This window comes from Dendropsophus ebraccatus, chromosome 1, assembly GCF_027789765.1.
Source record: "Dendropsophus ebraccatus isolate aDenEbr1 chromosome 1, aDenEbr1.pat, whole genome shotgun sequence".
In the NCBI taxonomy this organism is placed as follows: domain Eukaryota; kingdom Metazoa; phylum Chordata; class Amphibia; order Anura; family Hylidae; genus Dendropsophus; species Dendropsophus ebraccatus.
Genome location: NC_091454.1, coordinates 217,751,149 through 217,767,656, shown reverse-complemented (window position 1 = coordinate 217,767,656; position 16,508 = coordinate 217,751,149). Strand labels below are relative to the sequence as shown.

The following is a 16,508-nucleotide window of genomic DNA, read 5'->3' as shown; positions in this document are numbered from 1 at the left end:
TCTCTGAGAGAGAGGGATATCTGGCTATTCCCGTGTTTTGAGACTCGTAACTGAGGCTCCACGGACCCCTTCTTTGCATATTCAAATTTTATATTTGCATCAGTGGAGACTCGTAAATAAGTACTCCATTGGATTTTTTCACTGTTCTCCCCGAGTTCAGTGATTGTTGTGTTTTTTTTGTTCAAATAAATTACATGTCCACCAATAATTCAGCTTGTAAATAAATGACTGATCCTAAGTCTCATCCTGTATTATGTAACAGAGAGAAAAGCCTGGGGCACTCACCAATGATTTCAAGCTTTGTATTCCTTTATTGCATGTAGTTCTTACTGTCAAATCTGGGCGCCTTTTTAACCAGGTAAGTGCTCTTTTTTCTCTCCAAGTGAGATTAGATGCAGTTTTGGGATAAACTTCAGCCTTCACTTCTGCAGCCACTGCCCTCTGAAATTGGTCTATGGCCCCACCTGGGGTAACCTGTGGAGAAAAAGATGATTGTTTCCCTCCTCTGAATATCTCACGCTCCTGGGTGTGTTGTACTATGGGCGGCTCGCTCAGCCAACATTCTAAACATTTCATTTTCTCTGAAACTAAATTCATTACCAGTTTGGACGTTATAGCGATCTACAATGCATCTGGAGCTAGAGGCTGATTGGATATGTTTTTAGAAAATACCACTAAGAAATTAAACACTGTTCACAAGGCAAAAAGCTCCACATCTAATTGGCTATCAGTCTTTACCACAAGGTAACAAAAAGTGTAAACAATGTGGCTACTGCAAAAACATACATAATAACAATACATAATACAATAACATGCACGATAAATCATGCATACAGTATATGGGTTTGGAAAGAGTTAAAGCCCCAGCAGACGGGAGTGACTGGCATAGACGGCTCTTGGTCAGAGATCTCCAAATTAAATGCAGTGGGACCGCTGGGACTGAACGAGCGAAACGACTATAACAACTGCCTATGAGAATGTTTTTTACCTGTGTTTTTCACTTTGTGTTGATTTACATTTTGGTGATGGTATTTAAACACACCCTTCCCTCAAGGTCAGGTGATTTTCCCGGCAGGAAGAAGCGCCGTAAGGGCGTGAAACGTCGTCCCGGGGGTGTACGCACCCGCTTAGTCCACTTGTCCTCCCTTCCGTAGGATATGAACTACATGCAATAAAGGAATACTAAGCTTGAAATCATCGGTGAGTGCCCCAGGCTTTACTCTTTGTTTGTTACATTTACACTCTACTGTTTATTGGGAGCACCCCGAGTATAAGCTACCTGAGTCTTTGTCCTCTATCCAACATCTGATATAGCGCAGTTCCGTCAGTGCTGACTGCACTCTCCAGACTTACATCCTGTATTATACTCCAGAGCTGCACTCACTATTCTGCTGGTAGGGTCACTGTGTACATACATTACTGATCCTGTATTATACCCCAGAGCTGCAGTCACTATTCTGCTGGTGGGGTCACTGTGTACATACATTACATTACTGATCCTGTACTGATCCTGAGTTACATTCTGTATTATACTCCAGAGCTGCACTTTCTGTGCCCTATGATATACCAGGCTGTTGTCTGCTCCTCCGGTGCCCCCCAAGCAGATGAGTTCTTACCACAGAGTGTTAGTCAGGAGGGCAGCAGGAGGATCCTGGCATCCTGTATACACATCACTGCTCCACGTGCTGGGGAAATAAATCAGGAAGCTGGCAGTCTGTGCAGGTAGAGTATAGAGCTGGGAAGCTGGCAGCAGTGCAGGTAGAGTATAGAGCTGGGAAGCTGGCAGCCTGTGCAGGTAGAGTATAAAGCTGGGCAGCGGGCAGTACATGGAAGAAGCAGGGACAGGGAGGCGCAGGGCAGTACATGGAAGAAGCAGGGACGGGGGGTGCAGGGCAGGGACGGGGGGGCGCAGGGCAGTACATAGAAAAAGCAGGGACAGGGGGGCGCAGGGCAGTACATGGAGGAAGCCGGGACGGGGGGGCGCAGGGCAGTACATGGAAGAAGCAGGGACAGGGGGGTGCAGGGCAGTACATGGAAGAAGCAGGGACAGGGGGGGCAGGGCATTACATGGAAGAAGCAGGGACAGGGGGCGCAGAGCAGTACATGGAAGAAGTACGGACAGGGAGCGCAGGGCAGTACATGGAAGAAGTAGGGACAGGGAGCGCAGGGCAGTACATGGAAGAAGCAGGGACAGGGGGGCGCAGGGCAGTGCATGGAAGAAGCAGGGACAGAGGGCGCAGGGCAGTACATGGAAGAAGCAGGGACGGGGGTGCGCAGGGCAGTACATGAAAGAAGCAGGGACATCGGGGCGCAGGGCACTATGTGGTATAATCTGCTCTGGGCTCTGAATTAGTTTTGGGGTTCAGTCTGGCCAGTGCTTATAATCAAAAGACCAAAGTAGTTGTATCTTCTCTTAAGAGCACTGTATGTATTATTTATATATGGTTTGGTTATATCATTTGGACTCTATATTAGGATATTGTTTATATATGTTATGATTATATTATTTGGATTCCATATGGTGGTATTATTTATATGTTATGATCATGCGATGCCCGGCCCCCCAGGGGCCACTCCGCTAATAGGTGTAGCTACTGGCAGGAACCGGGGCAGCTGCTGAGCAGAGGATTATCACGGTTTTGGCACGAGGGCAACACAGCTGAGAACCGGACTCCTGACCATGCGGAGCCTGGGCATGCGATTCTTCGTTGTTTCTAGTCGGGGCACCGATTAATACACCAATGCCAAGGTTCAGAAACAACGGTAGTTGTATATTTATTGTAACGGTGGTAACTAGTAGCAACAGTCTCTCCGGATGCAACCGGGAATAAGGCAGAGTAATGGGTGATGCTGCAATAGGCTGTAGGTGAGCGTGCCGGATAATAAGGGTAGTAGTAGTGGTACTGAGGAAGAGATGCTGGGTGGAATGGAACTGAGATGAATACTTGCTGTTGATGATTAGAGAAGATGATGAGAGGAATGACTGAAGAACGGTACCCAGATGAGGATCTTGAGACTGGAGACAGGAACACAGCCAGTGGACTGTAGCAGCAGAGCACACCGAGGCTCCTCTTCTGAAGGTGAAGAGGAGTCACACACACAACCTATCCCCTCTGTGATAGGGAATAGACTGAGGTACAGCAGGAAGTCACATGGTATCCCCCAGCCAAAGCCCGACGGCTATTGGGGGTACCATGGGTGTAATGACAAAACCTGAATGCAGTTGCAGTGGACCACGGCCTTCCCAAAACAAGACTAGTTATAATAAAGAGGTAGATACAAACTAGTGAACAGATAGCCTGTTCTGGGCCACTGCATACCTCCCCACTAAGAATGAGCCGACCTCGGCGAATAGAAATGGTGGCATCTTGATATCAAAACATGAATGGACTGGACGATTAGACAAAAGGAATGAATGGGAGTGTAAGTGTTGGTGTGTGTTTCCCACGCTCAAGGCACAGGTGACAAGAGGAACTATGAAGAGAGAAAACCCCTAGTGGCAGAACTTCACCTAGGGGTGCCTAACGTACTCTGGTTACAGGTAGTTAGCGCGTGGACCATCTGACATGGAAGTCAGGACTACTTAACTGCTGGCGGGCGACCCTCAATTCCAGTCAGTTTAGACAGTAGGTTTCCAATGACAATGAGTTACCCTACTGGAAAGAGAAACGTGAAGACCTGTGTACTGCCTTGGGTGTTGGTGTGAAGTGTCTTGGACACCTAAAAGAGAAAGAACAAATATAATAAAAGCAAACATACAGTTGAGGCCTCAATACATATCACTCAATCACACAACACAAGTACTCCATAGGCCAAACACACAAAAAGGTATCCAAGGTGCAATATGTATGGACAAGTGTAAATATGAAGGGTGACTATGTGCAACAACTACTGTGTTGGGACAAGACAGGGATAAACAAACAATGGAGACACAAGGAAGGGAAAAACACAGAAGACCACAAATACTGTGAGGTCCCGAGGAGAACTGGCTCAAATAATACAGTGACTTCTGGAGGCAAACTGGTTCCCATAACCTTTCCAGTTGAAAATACAATAATACAATATATGAAGAAAATACAATACTCTTTTGGAAATACACTCTTTGGAAAATATACTCTTCAGAAAATAGACTTTCTCTGAGGCTATACATATATACTGACTTCTTACTCAGAGGAGGAGGAAAAATATCTGACTTTGATACGATCTAAATGACTTTTCTGCTTACTCAGAGGAAGAAAATATATAGATATGACTCTAATATGAAAAATAACCTTTTTGACTACTGTAGTGCAATAATAGAGTGCAACAATAAACTTCTGACAATCACATAATCACATAATGAAAGTGCTTTAGGAAGAACTGGGTAAGTGTCTCTGGTAGAGTCTCTTTAGGCAATATAGATCATTGTCCATGTAAAAGCTCTGGGACAGGCACTAGAGAACAATGTAACAAGTTGAGTGTCCATCAGCACATAGCTGGATGATGAACAGAGAAGCTTGGACAGGAGGACCAGGTGCGAACCTTAAACGTTGCAGAGAACTTTTTCAAACCTAAAACGAAACAGTAATATGAACAGTCACAAAGGAAATAAACATAACAATGCAACTGGGGATAAACTCATGGTGTTAAGTCTCTGTAGAGGACTTATTGTGAGGAGGCAGGAAGATCCTCAGTAGGCTTCTTCTTTTTCTTTTGCCATGGGTATTAGAAGCTTGAAGAGCCTGGAGCAGAAGCCTCGCTGGATGCAGTGGTGACCACAATGCTAGCCGTCACCGTGGTGATAGGGGAAATGATGGGAGCCACGTGGTACGTCACTGAGGTGGTCGAGCAGGCGGCTTTAGCCACAGCAGTGGGAATAGTAGAAGGAGTGGAAGTAGCTGCAGTAGTGGTGGAATCCGCAGCTTTGGAGGCAGCCTTGAGGGAACCTAGGGGTTTGAAATCGTGTTAGTCCTCGTCCCAATCTTCTGAGGGGGTTGGCAGGAAGGGCCGTTGTACTACCTGCTTAGGCCTGGTAATAGCAGCCGCCCAGGGACCTTTCTGGGCTCCCACCAGGGTGTACTCCACGATTTCCCCGGGGGTGAGATTATTCAGATAGCCCGGATGGTACTCCCTCATGACAGCCCGGCGATTGACAAGTACCAGTAGGCCAGTGTAGGAGTCCATCACTAAGCCGTATCCCCAACGTTTGTCGAATTTAGTGACCGTGCCCCTCCATCTTTCCAGGGGGACTTCACTAGGTTTGGGCCGCTCTAATTTCCAAATGAAAAGTCGCTCAGAGGTAGCGTCAGACTCCACAAGGGGGGTGTAAGGGTGATCCCATAGAGGGGCATAGCTTGGGTACGGCACGGATGGGCACGCTTGCGGCGCTAGGGCGCCTTGGTGGAGCTAGCATCACTAGCAATATGAGTGGTAGGCGGCTGCTGGGCAGTAGTGGAGATAGAGGATGCGGTGGTAGCCATCGCAGGTGCGGTTTTAGTAACAGGCGGCAGCAGGGACAGCGCCTGTCGGATCTCCTCGGCTAACTTAAGGATGGCTGGCTCATCCCGAAACACCCACTGGGGTAAGGGAGGTGACTCAGGTCCCGGGAGCCACTATGGGCTCGTAAAGCAGGAGGCCTTGGAGTTTCTTCCCTTGCTAGGGACAGGGATAGGGGCCCACGAGAGCGTCACTACTCAAACTCAGATCGCAGTCTGGCAAAGTGGATCCTCCAGTAGAGAAGGCCAAGTCCGAGTCACTGTAGCGGCCTAGCTCTGGAGAGAGGCTGAGGTTCGGAGAAGATTTCTTGATTTGTTTGCTGAGATCCAGGCTGGAGGCCCGACTGGGGCCGGCAGTGTCTGATGCCGCGGATTCCCAGCTGGAGTCGTCATCAGACGGGAGTGGGACCAGCAGGCAGGCCGGATCCAGTTCGGGCAGGCTTGCAGGCCGCTTTGGTAGAAAAGGAGCGGGAGCCGCACACGCACCGTCCTCACAGGTCGCCATCTTGCTACTCTCCGGCGGAGTCTTGAGGACCTGGGAGAAGGCGGAGCGCAGAGGCTGAAGTTCCGGCCCAGTAGTCTGCCCAGCAACAGTGACGTCACTCGGCACGGGCAGCCAATCAGGAGCAGTCAATGCAAAGTCTATGGCGTCGGGCGATTCCCGCTCTCCGGGGTATGGCGCAGTTAGAAATTGAAGAAGACAGCGGCCATCTTTTGTACAGCCTAGGGCCCAAGGCACTTCAATTACACCCGTGATAACCTGGCAAAGTCTCTGAGGCTGCGGTACACTCTTGGGGGCACACAGCGTGATCTGTATCCTGTTTGTGACGCCAAAATACGATGCCCGGGCCCCTAGGGGCCACTCCGCTAATAGGTGCAGCTACTGGCAGGAACTGGGGCAGCTGCTGAGCAGAGGATTATCACGGTTTTGGCACGAGGGCAACACAGCTGAGAACCGGGCTCCAAACCATGCGGAGGCTGGGCATGCGATTCTTCGTTGTTCCTAGTCAGGGCACCGATTAATACACCAATGCCAAGGTTCAGTAACAACGGTAGTTGTATATTTATTGTAACGGTGGTATCTAATAGCAACAGTCTCTCCGGATGCAACCGCGAATAAGGCAAACTTGAATAAGGCAGAGTAATGGGTGATGCGCCAATAGGCTGTAGGTGAGCGTGCCGGATGATAAGGGTAGTAGTAGTGGTACTGAGGAAGAGATGCTGGGTGGAATGGAACTGAGATGAATACTTGCTGTTGATGATTAGAGAAGATGATGAGTGGAATGACTGAAGAACGGCACCCAGATGAGGATCTTGAGACTTGAGACAGGAACACAGCCAGTGGACTTTAGCAGCAGAGCACACCGAGGCTCCTCTTCTGAAGGTGAAGAGGAGTCACACACACAACCTATCCCCTCTGTGGTAGGGAATAGACTGAGGTACAGCAGGAAGTCACATGGTATCCCCCAGCCAAAGCTCGACGGCTATTGGGGGTACCATGGCAACAGGGCACAGTCACGTGATCACCAGCCTTTGCATTATCACCATTAGGCATATACAGTGAAATATACATGAGACATGGGTGTAATGACAAAACCTGAATACTGCAGGGGCTTACACAACACACAGTTGCAGTGGACCACGGCCTTCCCTGGACAAGACTAGTTATAATAAAGAGGTAGATACAAACTAGTGAACAGATAGCCTGTTCTGGGCCACTGCAATTATATTATTTGGACTCCATATGGCGGTATTATTTGCTTATGGTATGGGGATATAATATGGACTCTATATGGTGGTATTATTTAAATATATTATGATTATATTATTTGGACTCCATATGGCGGTATTATTTATATATGTTATGATTATATTATTTGGACTCCATATGGCAGTATTATTTGTGTATGGTATGGGGATATAATATGGACTCTATATGGTGGTATTATTTAAATATGTTATGATTATACACTCACCGGCCACTTTATTAGGTACACCATGCTAGTAACGGGTGGTCTTCTGCTGCTGTAGCCCATCTGCCTCAAAGTTGGAGGTACTGTGCGTTCAGAGATGCTCTTCTGCCTACCTTGGTTGTAACGGTTTGAGTCACTGTTGCCTTTCTATCAGCTTGAACCAGTCTGCCCATTCTCCTCTGACCTCTGGCATCAACAAGGCATTTCCGCCCACAGAACTGCCGCTCACTGGATGTTTTTTCTTTTTCGGACCATTCTCTGTAAACCCTAGAGATGGTTGTGCGTGAAAATCCCAGTAGATCAGCAGTTTCTGAAATACTCAGACCAGCCCTTCTGGCACCAACAACCATGCCACGTTCAAAGTCACTCAAATCACCTTTCTTCCCCATACTGATGCTCGGTTTGAACTGCAGGAGATTGTCTTGACCATGTCTACATGCCTAAATGCACTGAGTTGCCACCATGTGATTGGCTGATTAGAAATTAAGTGGTAACGTGCAGTTGGACAGGTGTACCTAATAAAGTGGCCGGTGAGTGTATTATTTGGACTCCATATGGCGGTATTATTTAAATATGTTATGATTATATTATTTGGACTCCATATGGCGGTATTATTTGTGTATGGTATGGGGATATACTATGGACTCTATATGGTGGTAATATTTAAATATGTTATGATTATATTATTTGGACTCCATATGGCGGTATTATTTGTGTATGGTATGGGGATATAATATGGACTCTATATGGTGGTAATATTTAAATATGTTATGATTATATTATTTGGACTCCATATGGCGGTATTATTTATATATCATATGGGGACTTTATTTGGACTTTATATGGTGGAATTATTCATGCATGTTTTGGTGATATAATTTTGATGGTGGTATTATGATGGTATTATTTATGTTTGAGAGCCGAAAGAGGTGCAGAAGTGTGAAACGGTTGTAGCTCTATCAGTAGGACGCACTTGCTGTTTGGTTTGTGATTCCCTGAAATAAAGCAGTGTTTTACCTGTTACTGGTGAGTGCCGCTATCGTTCTTTTCTTGGATATTGGTGGTATTATTTATGTATGGTTTGGGGATATGATATGAACTCCATATGGGGGTAATATTTATATATGTTATAATAATATAATTTGGACTCCATATAGCATATCGTTTATAGATGGTGTGGGGATAAATTGTAACTCAGTATGGGGGTATTATTTATGTATAGTATAGGGATATGATATGGACTTGGTATGGGGGCATTATCGGTATACTGTATACTGAGGCATATAATTTAGACTCCATATGGCGGTATTATTTATGTATGGTATAGGGATATGATATGGACTCCATATGGCGGTATTATTTATGTATGGTATAGGGATATGATATGGACTCCATATGGAGGTATTATTTACATATGGTATGGGGGATATAATTTAGACTCCATATGGCGGTATAATTTGGTTATTGTAAGTTTAGGCTTAGCAGCACATATATGCCATACATTCGTGTGCAGACTGTGATCAGAAGGGTAGTCACATAAGAAAGGCTTAGATACACAGCTCAGCAGGCAGTATCACCCATGATAAGTTTAGCTTTACTGGCTCAGCAAAGAGTATCACATGAGAGGCTAATGCTGCGTTTACACGTAACGATAATTGGCCCGATCGTACGATTAACTATGTCGGAGTAACAATTTTTTTTTTCATAATGATCAGCATTTAGACGGTACAATATATCGTACGGAAAATTCGTTTTGCGATCGCTTAAGCCTGGTTAAATCGGCGAACGACTGTTCACACGGAACGATCTGCGAATTTTTTGCAATCGATCAACGACGATTTGAGAACATGTTCAAAGATCAAAATGAACGATTTCTCGCTTGTCGTTCGATCGTTTGCTGCGTTTACACGTACGATTATCGTTCGAATTCGATCGTTATTGTGCGAATTCGCACAATAATCGTTCCGCATTAGATACCCGATTTCTGCATTTGCTTGATTTGATGGTGGGAGCAGCTGTGTATATATCAGTATCAGGCCGTATCTCTCTATCACTCGCCTTCCTGCCCCGTCACACACTTCTATAGAGGAAGTAGATATCAGATGATGGTGATCTTGTGGTTGTTGCTTTCGGCTTTAGTTTCTCGCAGTTATATCCAGTGTCCGCCATTCCTCCCTGCTCAATGCGGCTTCTGGCTCCGGTGAGTATAATGCGTCTTATGATCTACATGAGTATATTTATATTAGTAGTCTTAGAGGGTTCTGGGTCCAGGTCAGCGATAAACGGGCCAGGTTTTAGTTTTTGTCAGGAACTTTTGCTTTGTCCATTACAAATGGTTATTGTTACGGTTGTATATAGAGAAAAACCATATGGGGCCATTGGAGAGAAGGGGCCCAGTCCTAGGTGGTCCCATCTCCACTAATACCTGGACCCATGGCAAACAAAGGATGGGATTGTCCCAAGGAACCTTACTGATCATCCATGTGAATAGGATGGGGCACTTTATATAGAGGCCACTTCATGGGGTCAGTAGGATTGTCCACTGTGGAGGTGCCATCAGTTTCATTAGTCCTGGATGGGGTGGTGGGCACTGAAGAGAGTGGAGCGCCCCATCTACCACCATGTATTTCTGGCACCCACATGGAGATCTTGTAACATCTATGCACCCAATCCTTCTTCGCATACAGCACAGAGGGTGGACAGATGTCTGACGGGCAGGATCTTCTCAGGTTTGGAAAGTAGTGTTGAACAAACATGGCGAACGTTCAACATTTGACCCCCGACGCCTGGAGAAGTAGGATGTAGCCATGGATAACTCTATGGCATATGGTTATATTTATGTATTCCACCACGATTCCCTAGGGCTTCATCCAACGTCTCCAGACAGATATCAAGCGGTTGGCATGCTCATTCAACACTAATGGTCACCACTTTACCAGCCAAGATATCTCAGTTAGATGGTCTGTTACCACATTAACCTACAAGTTTGGTTTGGGTTTGTCCATAGGGTAATAAAAGGGAGCAGTAGATGGAGGGGGGGGGGGACAGACATTTCTGGAGCCACTTATAACAAAATCAATTTCCTCACCAAAATCACACACGGAAAGCTGACCGACCATTGCCAACATGGTGGATTCAATGACACTCATAAAATATGAAGTACACATACTTACTTTCTATGTCCAAAGTGACCAATACCCTACAGTGATGACACGTCTGTAACCTCTATGTACCGTGTCCCACCCTCACATAGGTTCTCTGAGTGTACGGCAGTAGGTCCTCGGTGAGTGGGTGACATGGACGGAGCGGAAAACCCCCGCACCCCGCTGCTGAGCCTCGTCCAGGAGTCCTTCCTGCCGAAGACAGTGTCAAGTGAGTGTATATAATGGTTCAAGGAAGACGACCATTGGGGTACATGGGGACAAGATGGCAGAGGTGTCCTCCTGGTATAACACTGGTCATACATATAAGATAGATGTTTGGCCGACAGCTACTTCTCCCAATCCCTCCTGCCCCCACATGCATGTTCAGCTTGGCTGAGTGTGTGTACTGTCAATGGAGAGAGGGGGGGTAAGAGTCGGGAGACTGTCCGGGGAACTACTTTGCAATTTCACAAGGTCCAGCTGCCATATAATGGTTCTGTATCATTATAGATGGCCTGATCTCATGACCCCTGTTCCTTCTTCTTACAGTTGCCCTGAAGTGCATCCTGGTTGCCGTTAACATTGCCAGTATCACTATCGGTGAGTCTTCCATGGTATAAACTCCCCTCCCAAAAAACAGCAAGTAGACCTCCACCATTATTGTTCAGTATTGTCTCTACTTTGGAAACCATCAACAAGCTGCTGCTGATGTATTACTGTGTATCACCCATACCTATGTACTGGAGTATATTGCTAGTATACCCCTCTGATGGGAGGCTGGAGTATAGCCCACTGTATAGGCATATAGAGAGATATATTGCTGGGGAAGCTCTGATGATGTCATTGCCCATATATGGCCAGCACTGTAGTGAGTCCTCTCCTCCTCCTCCTCCTCCTCCTCTTCCTCTGGCAGAGTCATGGTACAGCTGACAGTCACATGTGTGTGTTTTAGGTGGACATTAGTAATACCATAACTCTTCAGGGACGGAGGTCGAGATGGAGGAGGTCCCTGCCCTGTGAAGTGGCACTCACCAAGGTTCATGAAGGAGGTCCTTGCCCTGTGAAGTGGCACTCACCAAGGTTCATGGAGGGGGTCCTTGCCCTGTGAAGTGGCACTCACCAAGGTTCATGGAGGAGGTCCTTGCCCTGTGAAGTGGCACTCACCAAGGTTCATGGAGGAGGTCCTTGCCCTGTGAAGTGGCACTCACCAAGGTTCATGGAGGAGGTCCTTGCCCTGTGAATTAACACTTGCCAAGGTTCATGGATGAGGTCCTTGCCCTGTGAAGTGGCACTCGCCAAGGTTCATGGAGGAGGTCCTTGCCCTGTGAAGTGGCACTCACCAAGGTTCATGGAGGAGGTCCTTGCCCTGTGAAGTGGCACTCACCAAGGTTCATGGAGGAGGTCCTTGCCCTGTGAATTAACACTTGCCAAGGTTCATGGATGAGGTCCTTGCCCTGTGAAGTGGCACTCACCAAGGTTCATGGAGGAGGTCCTTGCCCTGTGAATTAACACTTGCCAAGGTTCATGAAGGAGGTCCTTGCCCTGTGAAGTGGCACTCACCAAGGTTCATGGAGGAGGTCCTTGCCCTGTGAAGTGGCACTCACCAAGGTTCATGGAGGAGGTCCTTGCCCTGTGAAGTGGCACTCACCAAGGTTCATGGAGGAGGTCCTTCTCCTGTGAAGTGGCACTCACCAAGGTTCATGGATTATTTATTCAGTAAGTGAAGCATTAATACAGCTGGAACCGGGGAGGTGAGAGGACGTCTTTTATTTCAGCCAACTCCTCCCCGGTCCCCCCCAGAAAGTGCCCCCATGCTGCAGCACCCCTTTAATCCCCATAGAAATCCTCTACCTCTATGGACAGTTCCTGGCATGGACAGAGGTGGCAGCAGCAAGCAGAGACTGGAAAGAATAAACCACCTGCTGCAGGGCAATATCCAGCTGATAAGTACTAGAAGACTTGAGCTATGTAAATAGAAGTAATTTATAAATCTATATAACTTTCTAGCCCCAGTTGATTTAAATGGTATTTCCCCCTTTAATACTGCTGTCTTCTTTCTCTCCATTTCCCCCCAGGAGTGATCTATATAAATGACTGCCCCGGGCAGTACCTCATCCCATACTATCTCATCATATCGGGGGTGGGGTGTCTCCTGTACCTCTCCATGACCTGCCTGCCCTGTGTAGATGAAGATCAGGCCACATGGGTAACTTTGGCCAATCTCTGTTCTCAGGGTGTAATGCTCCTCTTCCTCTTCGCCTTCTTCATTGCAGGTAAATATCACCGAGGCCGATGACATGGGAGACACGGACTATTAAGCAGAGGGAGTAAAATATTAACTTCTTCCTAAGATACCCTGGTCCTTCAGTTACAAGAATATACTTGACTGGCTTTCAGTGCAGCAGACTGGATAGCCAGGGAAGGGGTGGGTGATAATGCGGACAGTTCCTGGAGGATAGCCAGGGAAGGGGCGGGTGATAATGCAGGCAGTGCCTGGAGGATAGCCAGGGAAGGGGTGGGTGGTAATGCAGACAGTTCCTGGAGGATAGCCAAGGGAAAGGGGAGGTGATAATGCAGGCAGTTCCTGAAGGATAGCCGGGGGAGACACAGCTGATAATGCGGGCAGTTCCTGGAGGATAGATGGGGGAGGTACAGCTCATAATGCAGACAGTTTCTGGAGGATAGCCAGGGAAGGGGTGGGTGATAATGCGGACAGTTCCTGGAGGATAGCCAGGGGAGGCACAGCTAATAATGCAGGCAGTGCCTGAAAGATAGCCGGGGAGGGGTGGGTGATAATGCGGACAGTTCCTGAAGGATAGCCGGAGGGGGGGCACAGCAAATAATGCAGGCAGTGCCTGAAGGATAGCTGGGGGAGGGGTGAGTGATTATGCAGGCAGTACCTGAAGGATAGCTGGGGGAGGGGTGAGTGATTATGCAGGCAGTTCTTGAAGAATAGCCGGGGGAGGGGTGAGTGATTATGCAGGCAGCTCCTGGAGGATAGCCAGGGGAGGTACAGCTAATAATGCAGGCAGTTCCTGGAGGATAGCCAGGGGAGGGGGAGGTGATAATACAGGCAGTTCCTGGAGTATAGCCATGGGATGGCACAGCTAATAATGCAGGCAGTTCCAGGAAGATAGCCGGGGAAGGGGGAGGTGATAATGCAGGCAGTTCCTGAAGGATAGCCGGGGGAGACACAGCTGATAATGCGGGCAGTTCCTGGAGGATAGATGGGGGAGGTACAGCTCATAATGCAGACAGTTTCTGGAGGATAGCCAGGGAAGGGGTGGGTGATAATGCGGACAGTTCCTGGAGGATAGCCAGGGGAGGCACAGCTAATAATGCAGGCAGTGCCTGAAAGATAGCCGGGGAGGGGTGGGTGATAATGCGGACAGTTCCTGAAGGATAGCCAGGGGGGGGGGGGGGCACAGCAAATAATGCAGGCAGTGCCTGAAGGATAGCTGGGGGAGGGGTGAGTGATTATGCAGGCAGTGCCTGAAGGATAGCTGGGGGAGGGGTGAGTGATTATGCAGGCAGTTCTTGAAGAATAGCCGGGGGAGGGGTGAGTGATTATGCAGGCAGTTCCTGGAGGATAGCCAGGGGAGGTACAGCTAATAATGCAGGCAGTTCCTGGAGGATAGCCAGGGGAGGGGGAGGTGATAATACAGGCAGTTCCTGGAGTATAGCCATGGGATGGCACAGCTAATAATGCAGGCAGTTCCAGGAAGATAGCCGGGGAAGGGGGAGGTGATAATGCAGGCAGTTCCTGGAGGATAGCCGAGGGAGACACAGCTGATAATTCAGGCAGTTCCTGGAAGATAGCCAAGGGAAGGGGGAGGAGATAATGCAGACAGTTCCTGAAGGATAGCTGGGGGAGACACAGCTGATAATGCGGGCAGTTCCTGGAGGATAGCCGAGGGAGGCACAGCTAGTAATGCAGTCAGTTTCTGGAGGATGGCCGTGGTAAGGCACAGCTGATAATGCAGGCAGTTCCTGGAGGATATCCAGGGGAGGCACAGCTGATAATGCAGGCAGTTCCTGGAGGATAGCCGGGAGAGACACAGCTGATAATGTGGGCAGTTCCTGGAGGATAGCCAGGGGAGGCACAGCTAATAATGCAGGCAGTGCCTGAAAGATAGCCGGGGGAGGGGTGGGTGATAATGCGGACAGTTCCTGAAGGATAGCCGGGGGGGGGGGGGGGCACAGCAAATAATGCAGGCAGTGCCTGAAGTATAGCTGGGGGAGGGGTGAGTGATTATGCAGGCAGTTCCTGGAGGATAGCCGGGGGAGACACAGCTGATAATTCAGGCAGTTCCTGGAGGATAGCCAAGGGAAGGGGGAGGAGATAATGCAGACAGTTCCTGAAGGATAGCTGGGGGAGACACAGCTGATAATGCAGTCAGTTTCTGGAGGATAGCCGTGGTAAGGCACAGCTGATAATGCAGGCAGTTCCTGGAGGAAATCCAGGGGAGGTACAGCTGATAATGCAGGCAGTTCCTGGAGGATATCCAGGGGAGGTACAGCTGATAATGCAGGCAGTTCCTGGAGGATAGCCGGGAGAGGTACAGCTGATAATGTGGGCAGTTCCTGAAGGATAGCCGAGGGAGGCAAAGCTAATAATGCAGGCAGTTCCTGAAGGCTATCCAGGGGATGTACAGCTGATAATGCAGGCAGTTCCTGGAGGATATCCAGGGAAGGTAAAGCTGATAATACAGGCAGTTCCTGGAGGATAGCTGTGGAAGGTACAGCTAGTAATGCAGGCAGTTTCTGGAGAATAGGCGTGGGAAGGCACAGCTCATAATGCAGGCAGTTTCTGGAGGATAGCCCAGGAAGGGGGGGGGGGTGATAATGCAGCTGATAATTTGGGCAGTTCCTGGAGGATAGCCAAGGTAAAGGGGAGGTGATAATGCAGGCAATTCCTGGAGGATAGCCGGGGTAGGTACAGCTGATAATGCAGACAGTTCTTGGAGGATAGCTGGGGGAGGCACGGCTAATAATGCAGGAAGTCACAATAGGAGGTCACTATCACACTCACCTTTCTCCCCTCCGCAGGTAATGTATGGATATACTCTCTAAACCATGAATCCTGGGATGATCCATCAAGCTTGAAGCAATGTAACCGGGTGCTCTACCTGTACGCCTTCTGGACAATCACCTTGTGCCACCTCTGCTTCCTGGTCCTGCTGTGCACCTACCTCTGTTTACTGCTGGGTCTCTATCTTCTGAAAAGGTCCATATTTGGGGGTCGCAGTAACTGAACCCTCTGTATTGTACTGCTTGGACTGCATCATGGAGATGATGATAACATTTTCTTATATCTTTTCATTGAGATGATAACATTTGCAGTTCAGAGACAACTGGCCCTATAGCCAAAATCCAGCCTTAAAAATAAAAAAAATGTGATGCGAGATTGTTATAAGACGTCGTGTCCCATAAGACGGCACGTACATGCTCAGGCTCCTTGTTCTGTACTGCGGCTTGCACTGGTGGGCGCTCTCCTCTTCGGCCTCTGCAGTGATATGCCGCTCCCAGGAATAAACTCTGCCATAATATACTGTACTAGCCAGATAAGTAATGGAGTAGGAGAAGTAATGGATGTAGGAAGGGGGAGTAGGAGACATCAATCCCAGATCAGATACCAGAATAAATTCAGCCCCCCCCCCCCAATACCTCTAATATATTACTCCTTCAGTCCAAATCCTTAAAGTAATACAAATGGCTGACCCCAAATCAGACTCCAAATTTACATAATAACATAGTTAATAAGGATGAAAGAAGACAAGAGTCCATCAGGTTCAACCTAAAGAAATCCTACTGTGTTGATCCAGAGGAAGGCAAAAACCCCTATGAGGCAGATGACAATTGCCCCACCACAGGGAGAAAACTCCCTCCCGACTCCAATGGCGATCAGAATAATCCCT

The 16,508-nt window shown here is 48.1% G+C and overlaps 1 protein-coding gene across 2 annotated transcripts; it reads left to right on the top strand.

Moving 5' to 3' along the window:
• Positions 1-13: 13 nt before the first annotated feature.
• Positions 14-15,987, top strand: LOC138799530 (transmembrane protein 272-like). 2 transcript variants are annotated; one of them, XM_069980975.1, is made up of 5 exons: positions 14-1,200; positions 10,701-10,819; positions 11,140-11,190; positions 12,666-12,863; positions 15,640-15,987. In XM_069980975.1, exons 2-5 carry the CDS (start codon positions 10,744-10,746, stop codon positions 15,843-15,845), a joined length of 531 nt encoding a protein of 176 aa, XP_069837076.1. In that variant the 5' UTR covers positions 14-1,200; positions 10,701-10,743; the 3' UTR covers positions 15,846-15,987. The 2 variants fall into 2 exon arrangements, with proteins under 2 accessions (XP_069837076.1, XP_069836982.1); XM_069980881.1 differs by lacking the exon at positions 14-1,200 and adding an exon at positions 9,471-9,647.
• Positions 15,988-16,508: the final 521 nt, after the last annotated feature.